Source organism: Aotus nancymaae, unplaced genomic scaffold (assembly GCF_030222135.1).
Source record: "Aotus nancymaae isolate 86718 unplaced genomic scaffold, 86718_ANA_hifiasm-v0.15.2.pri h1tg000064l_1, whole genome shotgun sequence".
Lineage (NCBI taxonomy): Eukaryota > Metazoa > Chordata > Mammalia > Primates > Aotidae > Aotus > Aotus nancymaae.
In genome coordinates, this window is record NW_026988479.1 from 15,472,934 (window position 1) to 15,500,339 (window position 27,406).

A 27,406-nucleotide genomic window follows, 5' to 3' on the forward strand; every position below is an offset into this window, starting at 1 on the left:
GTTAGGAAAGTAGTAATAAAATTAGCTCACAAATCTAATAGCTTTTGCTCTGAAAGAATAGTCTTTTTCTATCATTTTGCTCAGATAGAAATATAAATTGAGAAAGGCTGAGGCTGGAGAATTACTTGAGGCCAGGAGTTCAAGACCAGCCTGAGCGGAATACAAGACCCCATCTCTTTTTATATATATATATATATATATATATATATATATATATATGAATATAAAATTGAATATAGACAATTGCTTTGCAATTTAAGGAATAAGCCTCTGAAAGTGATTGCAGTGGTATTGAAATTGTGGTCATCTTACCTATTAAAGACAGTATATAGGAGAAAAACTGAGACTTTTTTAGTAATGACACATGTTGCATATGTTTGAGCTACCTGCAGTTTTGAGATCTCTATTCTAGCAAAAAAAGTAGATGAAGCTCTAATTTTTTTTTTCTTCAGTAGTTTTGTCACCCCCTTGCAATTCAGAACATTTTATATCTCTGAATGACCTTTTTTCCTTTGGACTTGAGAATCATTTTGAATACAATGCATGATTTTATTTTAAAAATTCCCAAATTACCTATATTTTTCATATATACTGACTGCAATTCAAAATAATAGATTACTTTTTTACCCAGCTCTTTCCTTTTTTCAAACAGCTTTATATTTAATTTACATACCATAAAGTTTACTTGTTTTAAATGTACAATGCAATGAATTTTAGTAGATTTATTGAGTTGTGTAACCATTGCCACTATCTAGTTTTAGAACTTTTCCATCTCCCCAAAAAGATCTCTTATGCCTGTTTTCAATTGATCCTCATTCTCACTGTTATAACCTCAGGCAACCACTACTGTCCCTGTCTATAGATTTGCCTTTTCTCTGTAGATGTGATATAAGTGGAATTGCACAATATGTGGTCTTTTGTGTCTGGCTTCTTTCACTTAATATAATGTTTTTGAGGTTCATCCATGTTGTAGCATGAATCAGTAGTTTTTTCCTTTTTGTTGCTGAATAGTCCTGCTTCTTCTAAACAAGATTAAGCCTTGGATTTGCCTCAGAGTAGGTATCGTACATCAAAAAATTTGTGTCCTTCATTTTATGTCCATATGTTAGGATTATTAATATTGATAGTTATTTTTCAGCTGATTTGTTAGGAAGGATGTAACTTAAGTGTAATTTAAAACTTTAAAATAATATACATTGCCATTGTTTGTTAACATATACTGTCAGTATGAGTAACCCTAAATGGGAAGTCTGATTTTTCTCCTAGGATCATTTATTGTTTCTCTCGTAGAATTTTCTTGAAGTGTTCATTTAAATGCAATGTAGTAAGTTTAACAGTGTTCTGGTACAAACGTGTCAAAGGTATATTTAATGGAGAATTTTAGAAAGACATGTCTTGAAAAAACTGATTTCACATTATATTTCAATATAAGAAGAAAAATATTTTGACTATTTGCAAAACACTTTCCCCTATTTTGATCTGTAAGTTTTGGTCTTTTGCATTAACTTTGCATTGCTTGCAGAGTTAATATTTCTAAAAGAACGATTGTTCTAAATGGGTAGTTAACATTTCTGGTATTTTCAACATGATTTTGATACTGCTTTGGATTTGGTGTTCTTTAAAAAGTCCAATCTAATCAGCAGAATTTTGAGATTCTTGCCTCTTTGTTTTCCTTTTCCCTGCCCCTGACTTAATTTCTAAAACTTGCATATCCTAAAGAGTAGATTTTTAAAACTTAACAGTTTTTGAATTAGCAGCATCCTAGTTTGTGCTGTGTGAAATAGATGAGTATAGGTTTTAACCTGACTAACCCTGGTGTGACTCTGAACATTCATTCTATAACATTAGTTATAAGGGTTTTGGGAGGGAGGTCTGTGTGTGTGGGAGGGGAGGCTGGTTTTCTTTTTTCTTCTTTTTTTTCTGTCTTTCTTTTTATTTTATTTTTTTTAGCATGGCACTTTTTCAAACATTTTTCATGTGCTTAGGTACATCCAAGCAGAAGTCCAGTTCCCTCCAGGTAGCAGATCAGGACCTACTGCCATCTTTTCACCCATACCAGCCTTTGGAGTGCATAGTAGAGGAGACTGAAGGCAAGCTCAATGAACTGGGACAAAGAATTAGTGCTATTGAAAAAGCACAGCTTAAGTCACTGGAGTTAATTCAAGGTGAACCTCTGAACAAAGATAAGATAGAAGAACTTAAAAAGAACAGAGAAGAGCAAGTCCAGAAGAAGAAGAAAATATTAAAAGAACTGCAGAAAGTGGAAAGGCAGCTGCAGATGAAAACACAGCAGCAATTTACCAAAGAATACTTGGAAACCAAAGGTCAGAAAGACACAGTGTCTCTACACCAGCAGTGTTCTCATAGAGGAGTCTTCCCAGAAGGGGAAGGAGATGGTAGTCTCCCAGAGGATCACTTTTCAGAGTTACCACAGGTTGACACAATCTTATTTAAAGATAATGATGTTGATGATGAGCAACAATCTCCACCATCGGCAGAAAAGATTGATTTTGTCCCAGTCCAGCCTTTATCATCTCCACAGTGTAACTTTTCCAGTGACTTAGGTTCTAATGGAACAAATTCTCTTGAACTTCAGAAAGTATCAGGTAATCAGCAGATTGTAGGACAGCCTCAGATTGCTATTACTGGACATGATCAGGGGCTGTTAGTTCAAGAACCAGATGGACTAATGGTTGCAACTCCAGCTCAGACGCTTACCGACACTCTTGATGACCTGATAGCAGGTGGGTTAAGAAATATATCTGTAATAATTTCTCTGTAATCTGTGTGCTCAACTTCTTTATACACCCCTCCAAAAACAGACTTTGTACTTTTCCATTTTAGAATTATCTTTGTAAAATTACTCATTTCTTGAGGTCTTTTGGAAGTGAATTAACTAAATTCAATAGCACTAACACACAAAAGTGTGTTTCCCCTCTTCTTTTTTATCATATTGCAAAGGCAAATAAATAAAATTGCCATAATCCTTTATTTTAAGCCTTTGATATTGAAACCACCCTGTGCTGTGACTTGGGTAAGGAGGTCTCAAAGTGGAATTGCTTTGTAGGCTTTAGAGGTATTCACATAAGATTATAATTAAAATTTTGCTGCTGGTGATTTTCATGTCTGGAAATTTTAAATCACACTGCTTTGTTATTTATAATTTTATTAGATTAACTTACGTATTTCCAATTAAATGGGATGTTCAGAGAAAACTAAGTTTTCCATGTTATAATATTTGTGGTTAGAAGATTAAGGTACATTAAAATTATTGTCACTTGATGATTTGAAGATTGGAATTTTTGCATTAAGTCTCTTAAAGCACACAGCCACATCACACATACACAGACACACACACACACACACACACACACACACAGAGAGAGAGAAAAAAGAAAGGCCTGATAACCTTGAAGTATATGTTTCTGTTTATTGTTGTGTGGAAAATTACAACTAGATATGAAATGAGGTGCACAAGTTTACTTTCCCTTTCATTGTCCTTGCAGCAGTGGGAAAACAGTGCAATTAATCATTTACCTTCCTAAAGATGGCTGGTGAATGTATCACCTCCATGAGAGCCCAGTTCAGAAATGCAGCCAGAATGGCTGTTGACAGTGGATGAAGACCAAGAACTAAGATGTAGCTGGAGTGATATTCAAAGGCAGGCCAGTCCTCTGTCTCTTGATTGCAACATTTTTTTCCTTACTGTTGTCTGTTGCCTCTTGTCATATTCTCCTCCCCTTCTCCCATCCCAATTATCCTATTTCAGTTTCCTTTCTTCTTTTGTGAGCCTTTAGTCTTCCTGATCTTTACTGAGTCTTTTTAAATGTGGAATAAGATTACTGAAATCAGGAATTTTATTGGGCATGTGTATGACTTCCAGTGGTTATATAATTGTGATATTGCCTTTGAGGCTCCTCTGATATGTAATAAGTATCATTGTGCAGAGGAGGAATGTCTTAGTTTCCTTAAAGAAAATTAAAATGCTGGGAAATGTTTTAAGGAGTTAGACTCTTTGTTCTTTAATTTGGGTTTTTATATCTTCAGCTGGTAGACACAAATTAATTTTGTATTTATTAGCATTGAAAGTTATAAATTACGAATAAACTCTTGTAGTTCATTTGCAATTCTAATTTATAATCTGGGTAAAAACAGATTTTGGAATGTGAAGTATGATTATGAATAATAATGATGAAACGGGTAAACTGGGAATAACATTTTTAAGATGTAGGGTTCTGTAACTAGCATTATAATGTTCCTTATTAAGTGCACAGTTTGCAGTTATGAAACCTATATTACTGATCAGTTCAGTTATGTTACAACTTTTTTTAAAATAATGTAGAAACAGCTCTAAAGGGAGCTTGTAGGTGTTAAGGAACATCACATTTTATTTCACTAAAGTATTTGTTGAATTAGTCTTTTGCATGAAACTTAGAAAATTGGCTTAGAAATTATCTTTTAATTATATATAATATTAATATAAACAAAATTTAATTTGTGTTAGACATTAATACCTACCACATTGTACAATATTCTTTTATTAATGTTTTAACTTTTAAATCAGCCAACAAGTACAAAATTATCTTCATGTAAAAATTTCCATTTTTATGAAGGTTATGTGTTTTGAACGATATGGCAATAATTGTATTTTCTTTATTCAACATGATGGACCTGTTTTAAAATTTAAATATATTTTTCTAAGTCCAGATTTGTCTTAATTTTCTTAGTTGAAGGTAAAAGAAATTAGGCAAGGGTGAATTAGGTTAATACCTAATCCTACAATTGTAAAATATATTAACATATTGGTAAGATTATAGAGTAGGACAAAGGTAAAATTAATTTTACTTTAGTTCTTACCCCTCATAGTAGTAAAGGAGAGAATACTGTACATCTTAAAATTCTACTTTAGAGAATACCTATGTATGATAACAATACATTTCACTCATTAAATATAGGAGTATTATTTCCTTATTGCTGTTCTGTAAAAATATTTGTGTGATAATGAGTTGTTTACATATATAAGTTATTAATTTTGCGACTTGATTAGCTGACTAACTTAGCCCTTTAGTGTGTTGTTTGATATGTGTCATACATGATATAGTTCCAAACAGACTATATAAACTCTTGATTAGGAGCATGGTTCCTCATGTCCTTCTGAAAGTGAGCATTGGATTTTTAGCAGTTACCATAATAGCAAGTTATTCTCAAAATTCAAATGTCTAGGAATATAAAGTAATTTAAAGAAATTCAAAATAGCTTTTACCATTGAGCAGTTCTAGAAATATTCAGTAAAATTTTATTTTATTTTATTTTATTTTGAGACAGAGTCTCACTCAGTTGTCCAGGCTGGAGTGCATTGGCTCTATCTCGGCTTACTGCAACCTCCACCTCCTGGGTTCAAGCAGTTCTCCTGCCTCAGCCTCCTGAGTAGCTGGGATTACAGGCACCTGCCACCACACATGGCTGATTTTTGTATTTTTAGTAGAGACGGGGTTTCACCATGTTGACCAGGCTGGTCTCAAATTCCTGACCTTAAGTGATCCACCTGCATCGGCCTCTCAAAGTGCTGGTTTTACAGGTGTGAGCCACCATGCCTGGCCACAATTTTCATTTCTAATATAGAAAGAAGATTGGTTAAAAATCAACTAATATCAATTAGTTACATTTATTGAGCATTTACTATGCACCAACTTATGTGTTAAATGCTAAATATACTTTATCTCATGGGCTAATTATAATACTTTAGGTAAGTCCTTTTCCTACCTCTGTTTTTCTGTTGAAAAACTGAAGCTGGCCAGGCATGGTGGCTTACGCCTGTAATCTCACACCTTGGCAGGCAGAGGCAGGCGGATCACTTGAGATCAGGAATTCAAGACCAGCCTGGCTATTATGGTGAAACCCCATCTCTACTAAAAATACAAAAATATAGGCATGGTGGCGCATGCCTATAATCCCAGCTACTTGGGAGGCTGAAGCAGGAGAATTGCTTGAACCCAAGAGGCGGAGGTCACAGTGAGCCAAGATCACACCACTGCACTTCAGCCTGGGCAACAGAGCGAAACTCTGTCTCAAAAAAAAAGAAAAACTGAAGCTTAGGGAAATTAAGTTGCTAGTAAGTACCAAGATTCAAACTCAGTTCAGCCAAGTTTAAGAACTTAAGATGTAATATGCATGCATATGTGTCAACTTATAAAGTTCTGATTTATCCTTAAGTATTGTTGTTTCCTTAGATTTTGAAATTCCATTAATCATTTCTATTATTTGTATATTAAGACTTGATGTACATGTAACTTTTAATACATATATATATATATATTTTTGGATATGGAGTCTTACACTGTTACCCAGGCTGGAGTGTAGTGTTGTGATCTCCACTCACTGCAACCTCTACCTCCCAGGGTCAAGCGATTCTCCTTGCCTCAGCCTCCCAAGTAGCTGGGATTACAGTAGCCCGCCACCATGCCTGGCTAAGTTTTTGGTATTTTTAGTAGAGACAGGGTTTCACTGTGTTGGCCAGGCTGGTCTCGAACTCTTGACCTCATGATCCATCCACCTTGGCCTCCCAAAGTTTTGGGATTACAGGCGTTGAGCCACTACACCCAGCCATAGGTTTTTATTTACATGGAACTATTTAATAAAGTTACTAATACATAAAACAGATTATAACAATTAGATTTCTTAAAAACTCACAAAGTATTTTATGTAGACTTAGTATCGGTGAGATTTTTTAATAATAAGATTTATTATCTTCCATATTGCCTACAAAACTTTTTTCAACTTCATAAAAAGTCAAGTAGAATATTGCACTTAGTTCTTCTCCCACCTCATTTTAAAAATAGTGTATAAATTGTTAGACACAGTGACTCTGCGCCTGTAATCCCAGCTACTTAGGTGGCTAAGGTAGGAGGATTGCTTGAAGCCAGGAGTTCAAGACCAGCCTGAGCAACACATAGAGACCCTGTCTCTTTAAAAAAAAACAAAAAGCATACCGTATAAGTTTAATTTGAATTATATGTAGGAATTTGTGATAGCAGTCTGTCTTAGGCACTTTCAGAGATATTTCATTCAGAGGTAGGAAATATTTTAGGATTTATGAAAATGTCATAGTCTTGGTATAATTTTCTCTTAATACAACCTTTATTCCACATGCACCTTTTAAATCTCTTGCTACTTTCTAGTTTTATAATTTTCCATTTGTAATTAGTCCTGTTAAAAGCACTTGCTATGGAATGTTTTTTATTGTCATTATTACATGGAGTGAGAAAATGCTTCTAGGATAATGTAGTACAAAAATGTATAGTAATTATTGTAACAACACATTTTTGTTAACAAAGCTGTTAAATGCACAACTACTTTTTAAAAGCCAACTCTGTAAAGAAATTTCTTATAACCATCACATTCTGGCATAGCACTCTAATCACCTATTCAAAAAAAAATTTTATATACCTGTTTTTCATAATAAAAAAGAGAAATGAGGTAACATAAATAAAATACTGATAGAAAAGTAGTTCTTTACTAAAGTATATGTTAATAATTGTGGGACCACTGTCAAAGTCTTACTGTTAGAAAAGTTCTGTAACATTAATCTTCAGTGTCTTGTTTTTTCAAGCAGTTTTCTAAACATCAGCTATTTCTAGGAGGTGTAACAAAATACTATATACTTTTAACTTATCAAATGACAACAATTTTTCATTATTACTATTATTTTTTCTTGGCTGCTTCTTCCAGGAAAAAAATGACAAAAATTTTTAAGGCTTTGTTTCTATTTTGCATATTCTTATTGGTGAAACAAACGTGTAGTAATTATTCCTATTTGTAACTAAATAGTTATATTATTTATGTGATGACAGAAGCTGGAGGAATTTGTATTGCCAAGATGGTTATATATGTTGGTGGGCATGAGCTGGGGTAGCTCATGTGGAAACATATCTGGGAATCTTAAACTTTGCTAAGTTAATTAAACTAGTAGCCTACTAAACTGAGTCATTCACACTTGTGAATAGTATCTTTGAATGGAATCTAGTCATATCAAAAATTCTAGACAGGAAATATTTTCCAACACTTAAAATATTTACATTTTTCTTTAAGTCTTGTATGTTTTTGACTGACTCTTAATCCGGATGTAAGATTATTGCCATCACTGATGTTTTATTGATTTTTTGTGTATTATTAATGATTGTATGTTTTTTCTGAGTTTTTCCTTTCTTGAGTGAATAGTAATGTTTTTATTTTTCAATACAGTGAATAATAGTACTGACAATCCTATAAAATATCTGATAGTTACATCTATTGAGCACTCACCCCATGTGCCAAACACTGTGTTACACTGTGTTAAATGCTTTATATACAATATCTCACATACTACTCACAACATCCCTGAGATAGGGATCTGAGATAGTATCTCACATACTACTCACAACATTCCTATTTCCCCCTATGGTCAAACTCCATCTCTTATGAAACATAAATATTCAGAGAGATAAAATACATAATTTCAATTAACTCAGTTTTCTTTTCTTTTTTTTATGAGACAGTGTCTCCCTCTGTCGCTCAGGCTGGAATGTAGTGGCATGATCCTGGCTCACTGCAACCTCCACCTCCCGGGTTCAAGCAATTCTACTGCCTCAGCCTCCCAAGTATCTGGGATTATAGGCACGCACCACCACACCCAGCTAATTTTGTATTTTTAGTAAAGATGGGATTTCACCATGCTGTCCAGGCTGGTCTCGATTTCCCGACCTGAGATGATCTGTCCACCTCAGCCTCCAAAAGTGCTGGGATTATAGGCATGAGCCATTGCACCCAGCCTTAACTCAGTTTTCAAACTACATTTTGAGATCTCAAATAGAACTTCAATGTTCATTTAAAAAATATTGGGGCTTTCAGATACTGATTTTTAGACAGATTTTCAAAATAAATATTGAATTTTGAAAACACATACTCTATGCTATTTATGTGAGAAATACATGTCTCCCTCCCCCTCCCCCACCTTTTTTTTTTTTGAGATTGAGTCTAGCTCTGTCACCCAGGCTGGAGTGCAGTGGTATGATCTCAGCTCACTGCAACCTCCATCTCCCGGGTTCAAGCGATTCTCCTGCCTCAGCCTCCCAAGTAGCTGGGATTACAAGCATGCACCACCATGCCTGGCTAACTTTTTGTTTTTTTAGTAGAGATGAGGTTTTGCCATGTTGGCCAGGCTGGTCTTGAACTCCTGACCTCAGGTGATCCTCCCGCCCTCTGCCTCCCAAAGTGCTGGGATTACAGGCGTGAGCCACCATGACCGGCCCACTTTTTTTGAATTGTACACAGGATATTTTTATCCAATTGACTTTTACAAACTAAAATATAGAGCTCCTTTTATTTCTTTTTATTTTTAGAAAAAACTTTTTCCTCCCTACTGACAATGTAAAAAGCTACTATTTATATTTAGTATATGCACTAAATATCAGGCGCTGTGTTAAGCATCTTATCTGCATTGTCTCAAGAGGTCTTTCCTATAACCTTCCAAGGCAGGTATCATTATTATCCCCATTCTACACATAAGGAAAATTGAGGTTCAGAGAAATTAAATAACTTGCCCAAGATCTGAAAGTCAGTGTTGGAACTAATATTCAAATGTAGGTCTGTCTGATTCCAAAACTTGTGATATTACTATTACTATATATTACTGCTATGGAAATTTCTGTTTTCTGTGTTTTTTTTGTGTACAAATAACCTTACTCTTTAAAGTGAAATTTAGCAATATGAATATTGTTTTTCAGCTGTAAGTACCAGAGTGCCCACTGCTTCCAACAGTTCTTCTCAGACCACAGAGTGTCTTACACCTGAATCCTGTTCACAGACTACAAGCAATGTGGCTTCCCAGTCTATGCCTCCTGTATATCCTTCAGTTGACATTGATGCACATGTGAGTAGATTGCTTTATTTAAACTTATTTTGCACATTCTAATTTTCCTTGGAAAGGAAAATTATCATTCTACATTTATTGTGAAAAGAATTATTATTTGCTCTTCAATTGATAACTTCTGTTAAAAAAAAATTTAACTTATTTTTTTCTTCTCCTAGACTGAGAGCAATCATGACACAGCATTAACACTAGCTTGTGCAGGTGGTCATGAAGAACTTGTATCTGTGCTCATTGCACGGGATGCCAAAATTGAACACAGAGACAAAAAAGGTAAAAGTCAGAAATAAAATCTGAGTGTAATTACATCAGAAAACAATTGTAAATTTTATTATTGATAAATAGTTCCTAGACTATCTTAGTGATAAGATAGATAAGAATATTTCAATTAGGAATATCCAGATTCATTATTCTGCAGAGCCAAATAATTCTCCAAAAGTTAGACTATAGATCATTAGTGAAAAACAGCAAGTTGTGGTTGCCCTTCTTAATCCAAAGGTATTTCATACAGAGGCATCAAAGTTAATTATGAGTATAAACTTTAATAATTTTTACTGACTTAGTTTTTTAATTAGGTGTTTATGGGTTTTTAGTTGATAACAAATTAGGATTTAGAGTAGTTCTATGTTAAATTGTTATCAGTATCTGCCCTGAAGGCTTTATTTTGCTAAAATGCTAGAGAATGGAAAACAGTGGCTTTAAAATAAAACAAGAAACATAAATTTGTTTAAGATTTTCATTTCTGATTTAGGTTTCACACCACTAATCCTGGCAGCAACAGCAGGGCATGTTGGAGTTGTTGAAATTCTTTTGGATAAAGGTGGAGATATAGAAGCACAGTCTGAACGAACTAAGGATACTCCACTTTCATTGGCATGTTCTGGTGGACGTCAGGAGGTGTGTTAATGTTAATTTAATTTTCATTTTGTACATATTTTGCTTGTATTTTAAAATATGCATATGATTAGTATTTTAGCTACATGAATAAAATTTGCATGTATTTTGTGTATTTGTTTTTCTGAGACAGGGTCTTGCTCTGTCTCCCAGGCTAGAGTGCAGTGGCGCAGTCATAGCTCACTATAACCTTGATCTCTGGGGCTCAAGCAGTCCTCAGCCTCCTACGCAGCTAGGGCTATTTTGTAGAGATGGGGTCATGTAATGTTGCCCAGGCTGGTTTCAAACTCCTGGCTTCCCAAAGTACAGGGATTATAGTTATGGGCCAGCATGCCTGACCCTGCACATGTTTTGACATGTTCCATATACTTTCTGAGGAAAGGGATACTTCTGTTACATTTTATGGGAATGTAAATGCCCTTTTCTGGCAGGGGGTAGTGGGGAGAACAGAAGGGTGGAGATCAGGTCTCATTATGTTGCCCAGGCTGGCCTTGAACTCCTGGCCTCAAGGGATCTTCCTGCCTTGGCCTCCCAAAGTGCTGGGATTACAGGGATGAGCCACCATGCCTGGCCCCAAATGCTGTTTTAAAGAATCTGTTTCTTGCCCTTAAAGCCAAATAAAAATTATCTTAATCCTTACATTTATTTGGATTGAATGAATCACAATTCTAACACATGAGATGCAAATTTATTGCCCAATAAATGACAAATAGAAAGGGGAACGTCTTGTTATTGCAGTATAATTGGGATTTCAAAGCTCGGAATTCCTGAAATTGAATCCATTTATCTAGTGCTGACATTTCAATATTTAGGGCCTAATGAAATGTAATTAAAATATCATATATTTAGATAAGGAAGTTATAAATCCTGTTTCTTTGTGTTTCCTTCATTATAAGTTGAGCCCTTGGTGTAAACACTCTTCTCTATCCATATTTTACTTTGTAGGTGGTAGACTTGCTTCTGGCTCGAGGTGCAAATAAAGAACATAGGAATGTATCTGATTATACACCACTGAGTCTAGCTGCATCTGGAGGATATGTTAATATCATTAAGATTCTGCTTAATGCTGGGGCAGAAATTAATTCAAGGTATTAACCTGTTAATTTTATTTTTCATGTTTTGTAAGTTACTCTTAAGTTACTACTTTGGAGATAAATGTCTACCTCTAAGCGTTTAGACAGATACCATTTTAAATTAAGATAGTACTAAAGTTGCAAAGCCAACAATTAGACCTATAATATGTTTATAAGTAATCTCAGCTTATCTCAGTAATGTGGCTGCTTATAAAGAGGTCTCTTTTCAAAAAGTATTTTGTTCTGTGGCCCTACCACCCTAAACTTACCCAATCTCATCTGATCTCAGAAACAGTACTTTATATATGTAGTTGGAAATTTATAATCCCTAAATAGAAATTATGTTTTATTATTTATTTATTTTTTTTGAGGTGGAGTTTCACTTTGTTGCCCAGGCTGGAGTGCATTGGCATGATCTCGGCTCACTGCAACCTCCACCTCCCTGGTTCAAGTGATTCTCCTGCCTTGGCCTCTCGAATAGCTGGGATTACAAGCATGCGCCTCCACGCCCAGCTAACTTTGTATTTTTAGTAGAGGCAGGGTTTCTCCATGTTGGTCAGGCTGGTCTCAAACTCCCGACCTCAGGTGATCCACCCACCTTGGCCTCCCAAAGTGTTGGGATTACAGGTGTGAGCCACTGCACCCAGCCAGAAATTATGTTTTAAATTGTGGCATTTTCTTATTCTTTATTATTGGTCAAAACAAATAAAATCTATTAATTGATATTAGAAACCTCTCTTTTTAGTGAAACATTTTCATCTTTAATGCTTTTCTAAAATAATAGGCAACATATTATTTTAATTTTCTAAGCACATTTCCCCCCTTAGGACTGGGAGTAAACTAGGTATTTCTCCCCTGATGTTGGCTGCAATGAATGGACATGTTCCTGCAGTAAAACTGCTGCTTGATATGGGTTCAGACATTAATGCCCAGATAGAGACCAATCGGAACACGGCTCTCACCCTGGCCTGTTTCCAGGGCCGAGCAGAAGTAGTGAGTTTGCTTCTGGACCGAAAAGCCAATGTTGAACATAGGGCAAAGGTAAGCATTTTATAACTTGTCAACTATTTCAGATACATTTCTAATGGAAAAAATATGGCAGTTTAACTCAAATTGAATGTAATATTTTAAATTGTCATAAGTTAAAACTGATACCCCAATGCAGAATTGGGGGATTATGCTATGTAGTAGTGAGTGACATCCCGTCACTATCATGACTTTTATTAAGGACAGTGAAGAAAACAGAATTAGTACTTTTCCCAACTCAGCCTTGAATAGCTTTCTATTAATACTATAGCTTACAACTTTTGAATGTAGTAAGATTATTTTGTATTAACTCTTACACTGTAGACTTTTAAAGAACTCCTTTAATGAGGCATGTGCTTATTATTGTAAAAATTCCAAGCAAAACTTCAGTTCATAAGTTATAAAATTAAGGCAGCTAACATCTAATTTGACCATGGCAGATTTTGACAGTTTCATGACTATTTGATATTAAGAAAATAGGAATTAGTATGTCATTGACTTGAATTTCTTTGCTTAGAACTGCAAGGTTCTTAGAACTCTGGGAAAATGTAAGTTGGGTAGAATTTTTAATAATCAGCCAACAGCAAATCTAATGGCCATTTCAAATTAGAAAGGTTTGACTGGAAATCCTATATTTTTTCCCTGAAATTTTTTTGAGACAGAAATCTTTTTGCTCTTGTTGCCCATCCAGGCTGGAGTACGTTGACGCGATCTTGGCTCATGGCAACCTCTGCCTCATGGGTTCAAGCGATTCTCCTGCCTCAGCCTCCTGAGTAGCTGGGATTACAGGCATGCACCACCACACCCAGCTAATTTTGTATTTTTAGTAGAGATGGGGTTTCTCCATGTTGGTTAGGCTGGTCTCAAACTCCCGACCTCAGGTGATCCACCCACCTCAGCCTCCCAAAGTGCTGGGATCACAGGCATGAGCCACTGCACCCAGCCTCCTTTTACTTCTTAAAGTTTAATGTGACATTTACATTCTTTTAATCTAAATAATGAGGAAATGTAGTTTTTTCTTGTTTTTTTTTTTGTTTTTTTTTTGTTTTTTTTTACCACACAAAGAGAAATGAGTTTTTCCTGTTACTCAGTTTGTCATTTTCTGTTACAAGTATTCATTGTGTGCCACTTAACCATTAAAAGTCCTAGAGAAATCTACATTATTTTGGATGGTACCAATACGAAATGTCCTTCGAAAAAAATGTTAGAGACTAATATACCAAAGGCACATATGCAAAAAATTTATAAAGTGATTTTAATCTCTTTATTTTTAATGTCTCTATTCATTGTGCAAGGAAATTAGCTGAGTAAATTCATAAAAGTATAGAAATTATGGGATTTATTTTAGCTTGAGATAACATGTTTTAAGTTCATTCTAGCATGTCTTACTGAATCTAACAATTTTTACTGCTGTTTAGTAAAATTCAAAGCTGAATATTGCTTAGCTCTTTTGAGAGCTAATCAGAATTCGAATTGTCTTAAAAGTTAATTGCTTCAATTTTTTAGAGAAATTATATAACTTAGTTTTGGTCCATGGAATAGTTAAAAAGGAAAAAAGAAATTATGTAACTTAATTGCATAATTTATTGGTTTAAACAGACTGGTCTTACCCCTTTGATGGAAGCAGCTTCTGGAGGGTATGCAGAGGTTGGAAGAGTTCTTCTTGATAAAGGAGCAGATGTTAATGCTCCCCCTGTGCCTTCCTCAAGAGACACTGCTTTAACAATAGCAGCAGACAAAGGTCACTACAAATTTTGTGAACTCCTGATTCATAGGTGAGTAATTTCCTATTATACATAGAACTTCTCATAGTCCTTTTCATGTTTCAGTGCTTTTAAAGTTAATAACATTATTTTACTTTATTGACATTGTTAAGATTATTTGCATGTTATTTTGTAAAAGATAGAAGATGATAGAAAAAACTAGAAAAAGCCAACCTCTTCTTACAGGAAACAAACTGTATTAATATTCTTTGTTTACAGGGGAGCCCACATTGATGTTCGTAACAAAAAGGGAAATACACCACTTTGGCTGGCATCCAACGGAGGTCATTTTGATGTTGTACAGTTGCTAGTACAAGCAGGTGCTGATGTAGATGCAGCAGATAACCGGAAAATCACACCCCTTATGTCAGCATTTCGCAAGGTAATTTGATATGGGGGAAGAAAGGTCAAATTTAGTAATTTCCAGCCAATTCTAAGTTGAAACCATGTGAGAAAGATAAGTTGATGTTGGAGAATTGAATATATTTCCATACAAAAATCACTGTTATCTTTTCATTCTTTTTTTTATTTTTGAGACAGAGTTTTGCTTTTGTTGCCCAGGCTGGAGTACAGTGGCATGATCTCGGCTCACCATAACCTCTGCCTCTTGGGTTCAAGCGATTCTCCTGCCTTAGCCTCCTGAGTAGCTGGGATTTACAGGCATGTGCCACCACGCCCAGCTAATTTTGTATTTTTAGTAGAGATGGGGTTTCTCCATGTTAGTCAGGCTGATCTCAAACTCCCGACTTCAAGTGATCCACCTGCCTTTGCCTCTCAAAGGCTGGGACTACAGGCATGAGCCACTGGGCCCGGCCTTCTTTCCATTCTTTTGTGGCCAAATCTAAGAGCTATGTGGTAGTTCACTATAAGCAACTTGGTTGTTAAATCACTTGGTGTCTTGACTATTTGTGATATGTTGTTCATAAAATAGAAGATTTAAGGAAATGTATTATATGCAGATAGATTTTTTTTCCTACCTAAAAAGGAGTAGACTTTCATAAAAAGTTACTGTATCTTGTGTGTGTGTGTGTGTGTGAGAGAGAGAGAGAGAGAGAGAGAGAGAAACAGGTTCTCACTCTATCACCTAGGCTGGAGTGCAGTGGCATGATCATTGCTCACTATAGCCTCAGCCTCCCAGGCTCAAGTGATCCTATCGCCTCAGCCTCCCGAGTAGCTGGGACCATAGGCGTGCACCACCATGCTCAGATCTTTTTATTTTTATGTTTTGTAGAGATGAGGTCTTGCTATGTTGCCCAGGCTGGTCTCAAACGATCCTCCCATCTCTGCCTCCCAAAGTACTGACATATGGGCGTGAGCTACCATGCCCAGCTCCTCTTATATATATTAAAGTTCACTTATCTGCTATATATTTAAAAGCCTTCCCATTGCTATAGCTTCCCAAACTATAAACTACTTATTAGGACCTGTAAAGACCTGCATAATAAGGTTCATGTCAACCTCTCCAGGCCAATCTATCATTTATGATAGTATCCCCCTTTGCTCACTACAGGGTTATATAGATGCTGGCCTAGAATGCACTAAATTTTCAACTGCCTCGGGCATGTGCTCACTGGTTTTCTTTTGCTAACATGTTTTCCCTTGCTCTTCACCTAGCTCACCTCTCTACTCGTCCGTTAGCTCCAATTTTACATGTCACTTCTCAAAGAGTACTTCCCTAACACCTGATCCACAAAAGGTCCCTCTGGTTCTCTTTTATAGTTGAGTTTTGATTTTCCTTATCCCAATTTGTGATTATATCTTCAAATATATACTTACCATTTTAATGCCTATCTAGCCAACTAGACTGGTAGGTCCATGAGGACAAGTCATGACTATCTTTTTCAGCACTGTGTATATACCCAGTTGTTTAGCACAGTGCAATTTACATATAGTGAAGTGCATGAATCTCAAGGTATGTGGCTTAATTAGTTTTGATAAATGTATACATACATGTAACCCCTACCCCATAAAGATACAAATTATTTCTGTAACCCTAGAAGGTTCCTTCTTGCCCACTTTTAGTCACTTTCCTGCCTCAGAGGCAAGCATTTCTCAGATTTTTATCTCCATCACACTAATTCTTGAGGATGTTTTAGAACCTTAGTAGGAAGAGAACCTATGCAAGTTTGGTTATATTAAAATAGATATACTGGCTGGGCACAGTGGCTCATGCCTGTAATCCCAGCACTTTGCGAGGCCAAGGTGGGTGGATCACCTGAGGTCAGGAGTTCAAGACCAGCCTGGCTGACATAGTGAAACCCCATCTCTACTAAAAATATAAAAATTAGCCAGGCATGGTGGCAGGTGCTGTAATCTCGGCTACTCCGTAGGCTGAGGCAGGAGAATTCCTGGAACCCGGGAGGTGGAGGTTGCAGTGAACCAAGATTGCACCATTGCCCTCCAGCCTGGGCGACAACAGCAAAACTCGGTCTCAAAAAAAAAAGATATGCTTAGAATTGGTTACATATCTTTCAGCCCTTGATAATGGCGTTTATAAAGTATTTTATTTAGATTCAAGTCCTAAGACTCAGAAAGATGTGATAGTTCATCTTGTTTAGTTAGTGAGGCTTTGAAATTTAAAAAAATCCTTTGTTTTAGGACTTATTACCCTTTTACACTGAGGTTCATTTTACATTACCAATGTTTGTTTTATTAATAGATTTATTCTAGGAGATACTGTTTTTCTACAAAACCTTTTTCTACTTACAGTGGAATTAAATTCAGGATAAGTGTCTTCTAGTCCAGCATGCATTCCTGAGCACACATTCTTGTATTTATGCTTTTCTGTTTATAAACTGAACACTGATCTTATTTTCATAATTTTAATTTTAAATTTAGTAAACTATCTGGGATTATAATCTGCCTTTTTATTCTTAAATTGGTAAGCATATATGCCAAATTTCAAGGGATTCCTTTGTATTTTTTGTTGTTGTGTACTTTCTTTTATTTTTATTCTTAAAAATAATATATTTTCCTGCTACCTTGTCTAAGATTGTTGTACTTCTTACAGGGTCATGTAAAAGTTGTTCAATATTTGGTAAAGGAAGTAAATCAATTCCCTTCTGATATAGAATGCATGAGATACATAGCAACAATTACAGATAAGGTAAGTTTAATATGCTACTGAAGCACATTTTTGTTCTTTGTGGAATGATATGCCAAAGTGTGCATTTAGGAACTTGTTCTTTTTATATGCTGAAAGGTTAATCACCAGATCTCTTTATGCTTTTGTTTCTCCATTTGCAAAATAGATGGGTATAATACTTTTGATAAACTGTTTTGAGATTTCTACTGTGGACCATAGTCACAGTGACTACAGCTAAGGTACTAAACTATTAGCCTGATTAGAAGGCTTCTTAAGGACGTGCAGGTTTTTAGGGAAATGGTGCCTTATTTTTGTGAAAGATTGATACATGCCTGGACTCAAAGGATAGCTTAATTTGGTTTAGTGACTTTTCAGTTTGAGCTTTAACCTCTGGACTTTAAAGGTGCTCATCAGCTTAAGTTTTATTTGGCCTCTTTATATTATGTTACATTATATATTTACATAATTCTACTGTCTGCTATAGGAACTATTGAAAAAATGTCATCAATGTGTTGAGACAATTGTGAAGGCCAAAGACCAGCAAGCTGCAGAAGCAAATAAGAATGCAAGTATTCTTTTAAAGGAACTTGATCTGGAAAAGGTGAGTGGGAAAAATAATGTCCTTTTTAGAAATTTTTGAGGCTAGGTGTAGGGTCCAGTCCTACAGGGTTCTGTGAGCCGCTCCCGGCTGGTGCGGAGATGAGAAATTGTAGAAATAAAAGACACAAGACACAGAGATAGAAAAAAGAGAGTTTGGGTCCAGGGGTCCACTGCTACCCAAATCGGGGGACCAGAAGTGGCCCCGCGGGACGCGCTCTCACTTTTATTGAGTTGCAAATCTAGGAGGCAGGGTAGGTAGGACATGGCCTTGGTGGTCAGTAACTGGGGGCAGGCTAGATAGGGCATGGCAGTGATAGGGTCAAGTATATCACGTGTCGTTCAGGTAGAGGCTTAGGAATTTCTGGCACCCGAATTGAGGTAAGGAGCATAATGCATCAGCACTTTTTCCATACTTATCAAGAAAGAACTAAAACATTAAGATTTATGTTACTATTACTGATTATCTTTTCTAAAACAGAGGAACCAAGTGCAGAAGTAGAACATGAGAGTAGACATGGGACGTGACCACTGAAGCACAGCATCACGTAGAGACAGTTAAGCCCCTGGATGTCTGTGGGCCTACCTGACAGCCGCCAGGCCTTACCACAAGAGCTTGGAGAAGCGGAGTTTTCTCCAAACTTCCCCAGGAAGGAGATGTCTTGGTCATTTTGGACATCTCCTTCCCTAGCTGGCTAAACAGCGGGCGCTTTCACAGCACTGGCGCTGTGGCACAGCCAAGGCACTCTCCAGCAGGGCGTGACAGAGGGCTTAAAGCATCTTGCCTTAGTGTCATTCATTTCACAGTGTCACCCCAGGTTCACACTTCTTACCTGATAGGCATTAGTAAAGGAATTAAGATCACCTATGAATAACTAAGATCACCTATGAATAACTAAGATCACATATGAATAACTAATAACTACTATGGTTATATTTCTAGTTACTTTCTTCTTCATTATTTATATGGAAATAGGTTGAGGCCTTTTGCTCCTGTCTTGGCGCTTATGGGATCTCTCCCCTACAGCTAGGCATGGTAGCTCACACCTGTAATCCCAACAATTTGGGAGGCTGAGGCAGGAGGATCTCTTGAGCCCAGGGATTCAAGACCAATTTGGGCAACATAATGAGGAAGAGAGGTAGGACTGAGCCCAGGAGGCAGAGGTTGCAGTGAGCTGTGATTCTGCCATTGCACTCTAGCCTGGGTGACAGAGTGAGACCTCGTCTCTACAAAAAAAATTTTTAATAAACAGCTGGGTATGGTGGTGCATGCCTGCAGTCCTACCTACTCAGGAGGCTGAAGTGGAAGGATCACTTTGAGTCCAGGAGGTCGAGGCTCCAGTGAGCCATGATTGTACCACTGCAGTCCAGCCTAGACAACAGTTCAAGACTCTGTCTCTACTTTAAAAAAAAAAAAAAGAAATTGCCAGATGTCATGGCTCATGCCTGTAATCCCATCACTTTGGGAGGCTGAGGAGGGTAGATTGCTTGAGCCTCAGAGTTTGAGACCAGCCTGGGCAACATGGCAAAACCCCATCTCTACAAAAAACAAAAATTAGCCAGGCATCGTGGCAGGCACCTAGAGTCCCATCTACTTGGGAGGCCTTGATGGGAGGATGGCTTGAACCCAGGAGGCAGAGGTTGTAGTGAGCTGTGATTGTGCCACTGCGCTCTAGCCTGGGTGACAGAGACCCTGTCTCAGACAAAAAGAAAATCTGCTAGAATAAACTTGTCACCTGTATGACCAATACTCTTAACAATATATGATGCAAAGATAATGGGTAATAGATTCTTGTACCACCATCAATTTCTTGATTCTGACCTGTCATTCAAAAAAATATATTTTGAGCCCAAATATAAGTGAGGGACTAGATTTTGAGCAAGATCCCAATTTATGGCTAGGTGCGGTACCTCACACCTGTCATCTCAGCATTTTGGGAGGCCTAAGAGGGAGGATGGCTTGAGCTCAGGATTGGAGACCAGGATAGGCCATAGTGAAACTTTATCTCTACTAAAAGTTTAAAAACTTCACTGGGCATGGTGGTGCACACCTGTAGTCCCAGCTACTCAGGAGGCTGAGGCGAGAGGATCACTTGGCCCTGGGAGGTTGAGGCTGCAATGAGCTATGATTTTGGCACTGCACTCCAGCCTGGGTGACAGAGCGAGACCCTGGCACCAAAAAAAAAAAAAAAAAGATCCTATCTGGGCGCAGTGGCTCATACCTGTAGTCCCAGCACTTTGGGAGGCCAAGGCAGTCGGATCACGTGAGGTTAGGAGTTTAAGACCAACCGGGCCAACGTGGTGAAACCCTATCTCTACTGAAAATATAAAAATGAGCTGGGCATGGTGGCACACACCTTTAGTCCCAGCTACTCATGGGGCTGAGGCAGGAGAATTGCTTGAACCCAGGACAAAGAGGTTGCAGTGAGCCAAGATTGCACCACTGCACTCCATCCTGGGTGACAGAGCTAGACTCTGTCTCAAAAAAAAAAAAAAAAACTTACGTTGTTTTAACATTGGTCTGCAGAGAAATTTTGTAAAGCATTGGAAATCATTTGTTTATCTTAAGATCTGGGTTACAAGTGATTTATTAGATTCTCAATTAAAGACCGTCTAGTATCCTAGGATGTGCGGTATAATGGAAAAATTAAAAGAAACTATAACTTTGCCTTTCTGAGGCTCAGTCTGCTCACTTGGAAAATGAGAGTGTTGATATTGAGTTCAGAAATTATATTAAAAGGAAAAAACAAAACAAAACAAAAAAATCACAATCAAGTAGAGTTATTCTAGGAATGCAAGAGATAGCTTAACATGAAAATATTTTGTTGATGATTAAAGGAAGAGAAAAAGTATGATCATTGAGAGATGATAAAATTTTGATAGCAAATTTTGGCTTAAAAAATTTAGTAAGCTAAAGAAAGAAGAAAATATTGCTTATAATCACTGAGGAGAAAAAAAAAAGATAACTTACCCCTAACAAAAAATGATCATGTGAATAGGCAATTCACAGAAAAAGAAATACAGGCTGGGTATGTGTTGTGGCTCATGCCTGTCATCCCAGTACTTTGGGAGGCTGAGGCAACAGGATCACTGGAACCAAGGAGTTCAAGACCAGCCTGGGCAACATAGTGGGACCCTGTCTCTACTTAAAAAAAAATGCAAATAAATAAAAATAAATTCTATAAAGTAGGAAAGAATCATCTCTCTAATAGCTTCTTGAACTCCTGACCTCAGGTGATCCACCCACCTCAGCCTCCCAAAGTGCTAGGATTACAGGCCTGAGCTATCACGCCCAGCATTATCTGTGTTTTTACAGTGAGACTTATCAGTCTTTTGTAAAGATCATGATAGCTGCATTTTAGGCACATAAATAGATGCCACATAAATGTTTTTGTTAAATAGCATTAGTGAAATTCACTCCACAAACAATACAATTTATCCATATAAAGTTACGTACACACCTGTAATCCTAGCACTTTGGGAGGCCAAAGTGAGCAGATCACCTGAGGTCAGGAGTTCGAGACCAGCCTGACTAACATGGTGAAACCCCATCTCTACTAAGAATAAAAAAATTAGCCAGGCATAGTAGCACATGCCTGTAATCCCAGCTACCTAGGAGGCTGAGGTAGGAGAATCACTGGAACCTGTCATGCATGTGGAGGCTGCAGTGAGCCAACATCGCACCACTGCACTACAGCCTGGGTGACAGAGCAAGAGTCTATCTCTAAAATAAATAAAATAAAATAAAATAATAAAATAGGTTATGTAATTCAGTGGTGTTTAGTATATTCACAGAATTGTACATTTATCAGCACAGTTAATTTTGGAACATTATGACTATTGTAAAAAGAAACCCTGCACTCCATAGCTATCACATTCCTATTCCCCTGCTGCAATCCCTCTGTCCTAGGTAACTACTAATCTACTTTCTATCTCTATAGATTTGCCAGTTCTGGACTTTTCACATAAATGAAATCATACAATATTTGGTCTTTTGTGTCTGGCTTTTTCACTTAGTGAAATGTTTTCAAAATTCATCTATGTTGTAGCCCAAATGAGTGCTTTATTTCTTTTTATTGACAAATACAAAAACAATTCTGTTCTCTAGATAGACCACATTTTGTTTATCTGCTTATCAGTTAATGGACATTGGGTTGTTTCCACTTTTGGGCAAGTATAAATAATGCTACTATGAATATAAGTATACAGGTTTTTGTAAGAAAATGTTTTCATTTCTCTGGAGTATGTACCTATGAATGGAATTACTGAATCATATGCTAGTTCTGTGTTTAACTATTTAAGGCAGTGCCAGACTATTTTCCAAAGTGGCTGTATCATTTTACATTCCTACCTGCAGTATATGAAGGTTTCAGTTTCTCCACACCCTCACCGATATTATTATCTGTCTTTTTGGTTGTAGCCATCCTAGTGGGTGTGAAGTGGATATCTTGTAACTTGGATTTTATTTTCCCTGATAGCTAATTGAACATCTATCTCTTTCTGTGCTTATTGGTCATTTGTATATTTTCTTTGGATAAATGTCTATTCAGATCCTTTTTCTATTTAAAAAAAAATAGCTTTATTGAGGTATGTTTGACAAATAAAAATTTTGTGTATATTTGAAGTGTATAACTTTTTTTTTTTAATTAATTTTTTTTTTTTTTTTTTAGAGACAGGGTCTTACTCTGTTGCCAAGGCTGAGTGCAGTGGCATGATTATAGCTCACCAGAGCCTCAAACTCCTGGGCACATGCAATCCTCCTGCCTCCCAAGTAGCTGGGACTATAGGCATAGGTCACCATGCCCAGCTAATTTTCTTATTTTTTATAGAGGGTGGGATCTTGCTATATTGCCCAGGCTGGTCTTAAACTCCTGGCCTTAGGCAGTCTTCCCTCTTCCCTCCTCAGTCTCCCAAAGTTCTTGCTTGTATTATAGGTGTGAGCCACCACACCCAACCTATATATAACTTCATGTTTCCATAATCTATTTTTTTTTTTTTTTGAGACAGAGTTTCACTCTTGTTACCCAGGCTGGAGTGCAATGGCGCTATCTCGGCTCACCGCAACCTCCACCTCCTGGGTTCAGGCAATTCTCCTGCCTCAGCCTCTTGAGTAGCTGGGATTACAGGCACGCGCCACCATGCCCAGCTAATTTTTTGTATTTTTAGTAGAGACGGGATTTCACCATGTTGACCAGGATGGTCTCTATCTCTTGACCTGGTGATCCACCCGCCTCAGCCTCCCAAAGTGCTGGGATTACAGGCGTGAGCCACCGCGCCCGGCCCAATCTATTTTTTAAATGGATTGTCTTTTCATTAGTGAGTTAAGATTTTTTTATATATTGTAGATACAAGTCCTTTATCAGTTGTATGATTTGCAAAAATATTTTTCCCATTTTAAACATGGACTTTTTGCTTTCTTTCTTTCTTTCTTTTTTTTTTTTTTTTTTTTTTTAAGGACAGAGTCTCACTCTGTCTCCTAGGCTGGAGTGCAGTGGTGCGATCTCAGCTCACTGCAACCTCCACCTCCCAGGACCCCAGGTTCAAGTGATTCTCTTGCCTCAGCCTCTCCATTAGCTGGGACTACAGGTATGTGCTACCACATCCAGCTAATTTTTGTATTTTTAGTAGAGATGGGGTTTTGCCATGTTGACCAGGCTAGTCTCGAACTCTTGACCTCAGGTGATCCACCGGCCTCAGCCTCTCAAAGTGCTGGGATTACAGGTATGAGCCACCACACCCAGCCAACTTTTTACTTTCTTGATGATTCCTTTGAAGTACAAAAGTTTTTAATTTTGATGGTGTCCAGTTTATTTTTTCTTGGTGACATTTATAAATGTGTTTTGAGAGTAACATCCATGAAAATTCCTGTATATCATAAACAAAAATATCATTTCATTCTTTATTTTACATTACTGCCTTATTGTTAAAATTAGAAATCTACTTTATTTGCAGTCAAGAGAAGAGAGCAGAAAGCAGGCTCTTGCCGCTAAAAGAGAGAAAAGAAAAGAAAAGAGAAAAAAGAAAAAAGAGGAACAGAAAAGGAAACAGGAAGAAGATGAAGAAAACAAACCTAAGGAGAATTCAGAACTACCAGAGGATGAAGATGAAGAGAATGATGAAGATGGTGAGAAACGAACCACCTGAATTGGTGATAAAATTCTCCTTTATCAACTTCATTTTGAGTCTTTTTTGCTCTAGTTAACTCTAAACATTTGATTACTTTATTAATCTGAAAAGTGGTTTGCATTGTAAACCAAGCACGTAATTTGAAGAAATTCAGCTGTAATTTAAATCATCTTATAAAACATTGCATGTATACTAAAAGCAATATAGTAAGAGGTTTGCCAGCTTTTTTCAAGGTTTTCTCTAACTTTTCCTCCCCTGATTAGAAGTACAGTTTCTCAGTTTATTTTCAGCTGAGATTCAGGCTCAAGGATATAGAGGCCTGAAATTTCAGTAGAGATGGGTTTAGTACTCTCAAAGAGTTGTTTATTGTACTGTCTGGCAGTGCTTATAGTAGGCAAATAATTTTGTTCTACTTGAATTCTAATTCTAAAATACTATTTGAAAAATGTCCTAAATTCAAACTATATTGTGGTTTTGGTTAGTTCATGAGACTAGAATTAAGAATATTGCTAGTATGCATGTCCTATACCACCTTAGACAATAAAATATAATAGTGTATATTTGTTCTGATAACAAATAATAGTAAATATTTGTTAGGCTAACAACAGTAAAGATTTTTTTTTTTTTTGAGACAGTCTCCCTCTGCTGCCCAGGCTGGAATGCAGTGGCGCAATCTCAAGTCACTGCAATCTATGCCTCCCAGGCTCAGGTGATCCTCCCACCTCACCCTCCCGAGTAGATGGGACCACAGGCACTCACCACTACCCGCTGCTAATTTTTGCATTTTTTGTAGAAACAAGATTTTGCCATGTTACCCAGGCTGGTCTTGAACTCCTGAGCTCAAGTAAGCCACCTGCCTTGGCCTCCCGAAGTGCTGGAATTACAGGCGTGAGCCACTGTGCCTGGCCACAGTAAAGATTTCTTTATTTCAGCTGGGTACAGTGGCTCACACCTATAATCCCAGCACTTTGGGAGGGTGAGGCAGGAAGATCATGAGGTCAGGAGTTTGAGACCAGCCTGGCCAAGATGGTAAAACCCTGTCTCTACTAAAAATACAAAAATTAGCTTGGCATGGTGGGGTGCACCTATAGTCTGAGCTATCTGGTAAGCTGAGGCAGGAGAATCGCTTGAACCCAGGAGTTAGAGGTTGTAGTGAACCAAGATCGTGCCACTGCACTCCAGCCTGGGCAACAGAGCAAGACTCCATCTAAAAAAAAAAAAAAAAAAGGGGGTATTTTCTTAATGTCTTAGTGAATACTGGTGAAAGGAAAATATGATATTAAAGACTGAGTTAATATGGCCGGGCACGGTGGCTCACGCCTGTAATCCCAGCTCTTTGGGAGACCAAGGCAGGCGGCACGAGGTCAGGAGATCAAAACTATCCTGGCCAACATGGTGAAACGCTGTCTCTACTGAAAACACAACAAAAATTAGCTGGGCATGGTGGTGCATGCCTGTAGTCCCAGCTACTCAGGATGCTGGGGCAGGAGAATTGCTTGAACCCAGGAAGCAGAGATTGCAGTAAGCCTAAATCTCACCTCTGTGCTACAGCCTGGGCAACAATGCGAGACTGTGTCTCAAAAGGAAAAAAAGACTGAGTTATTATGAATTGTCAAATATATTCTGTCAGAATTTGAGTTCTGTGACTCTCAGTATGACTTTTATTCTTTTTAATAATTTCAGTGGAGCAAGAAGTTCCCATAGAACCTCCTAGTGCAACCACCACCACCACAATTGGAATCTCTGCAACATCTGCAACATTTACAAATGTGTTTGGGAAAAAAAGGGCCAATGTGGTGACAACTCCCAGCACCAATCGGAAAAATAAGAAGAACAAAACGAAAGAAACCCCTCCTACAGCACATTTAATTTTACCAGAACAACATATGTCTTTAGCACAACAAAAGGCAGATAAAAATAAAATAAATGGAGAACCTAGAGGTGGTGGTACAGGTGGGAATAGTGATTCAGATAACTTGGACAGCACAGATTGCAACAGTGAGAGTAGCAGTGGTGGTAAAAGCCAAGAGTTAAATTTTGTGATGGATGTGAACTCCTCTAAATACCCCTCACTGCTCCTTCATTCCCAAGAAGAAAAGACGAGTACTGCTATTTCCAAAACTCAGACACGGTAAATTTTTCTGATTTGTTAATTCTACCTCCACCTTTCCTGCATGCCTGGCACAAGAATTTGAAGTATATTACCCAAGTACATGTTGTGTTAAACAATTTAAGTCTACCACATTATCTGTCTTCAATATTCAAAACTGAAATTCACCCATGTCCTTTTCATCATGTGCTAGTTAGGAAATGAGATTATTAGAAATTTTTATAGGATTCAAAGTCTGAAGTTGAAAATATTTGCACGCTTTGATTTTATCTAACTATGTCATTTTTATTGATTATGGTCTAATTTTTGATGTCTGAATCCATTTTAATACTAAAATAAATGATGGGCTCTCTTTGCTCTATTTCTGTTTTTCTGACTTTTGATTATTTGATATGCCAAAGTTTAATACGAATATTTCACTGTAACTCTGGCTATAAAGGAATAGTCTCTTGAGTTTCTATCTTAAAACTTATCTTTTATTGTACTTGCTATTTGTCTCTACTTAGACTTGAAGGTGAAGTGAATCCTAATTCCTTGTCAACCAGCTACAAGTCAGTGTCATTGCCATTAAGCTCTCCAAACATAAAGCTGAATCTCACTAGCCCTAAAAGGGGTCAGAAAAGAGAAGAAGGGTGGAAAGAAGTTGTACGAAGGTAAATAAAATTAGTTCCATCTTTTTAACTTTCATAAATTTTCTCTTTCTCATGTGAGATGGCTACCTAGTTAATAAATGAATAATTTGCATGTGGTTATTATTTTAAACTACAATGCCATACTAAATCCAGAATATGCTAAAGCTCAATTAGAAGCAGTATATACATTTTGCAA

At 37.1% G+C, this 27,406-nt stretch overlaps 1 protein-coding gene across 12 annotated transcripts in view; it reads left to right on the top strand.

Annotated features, from left to right (window-relative positions):
* ANKHD1 (ankyrin repeat and KH domain containing 1) overlaps positions 1 to 27,406 on the top strand; it is a 138,399-nt gene that overhangs the window by 89,198 nt on the left and 21,795 nt on the right. For 10 of the 12 annotated variants that reach the window (XR_001110185.3, XM_012469354.2, XM_012469531.2 and 7 more), the window contains 13 exons: positions 1,986 to 2,744; positions 9,762 to 9,907; positions 10,066 to 10,177; positions 10,656 to 10,801; positions 11,744 to 11,886; positions 12,699 to 12,912; positions 14,497 to 14,672; positions 14,880 to 15,042; positions 17,671 to 17,766; positions 18,230 to 18,346; positions 24,295 to 24,466; positions 26,152 to 26,599; positions 27,085 to 27,231. Coding sequence is in view for 11 of the 12 variants with exons in the window: in XM_012469354.2 (XP_012324777.2) it covers positions 1,986 to 2,744; positions 9,762 to 9,907; positions 10,066 to 10,177; positions 10,656 to 10,801; positions 11,744 to 11,886; positions 12,699 to 12,912; positions 14,497 to 14,672; positions 14,880 to 15,042; positions 17,671 to 17,766; positions 18,230 to 18,346; positions 24,295 to 24,466; positions 26,152 to 26,599; positions 27,085 to 27,231 (2,839 nt within the window). In the remaining variant the exon portion in view is untranslated. The remainder of the gene's footprint in view (positions 1 to 1,985; positions 2,745 to 9,761; positions 9,908 to 10,065; positions 10,178 to 10,655; positions 10,802 to 11,743; positions 11,887 to 12,698; positions 12,913 to 14,496; positions 14,673 to 14,879; positions 15,043 to 17,670; positions 17,767 to 18,229; positions 18,347 to 24,294; positions 24,467 to 26,151; positions 26,600 to 27,084; positions 27,232 to 27,406) is intronic. The other 2 variants (XM_012470090.2, XM_012470156.2) reach the window with 1 other exon arrangement.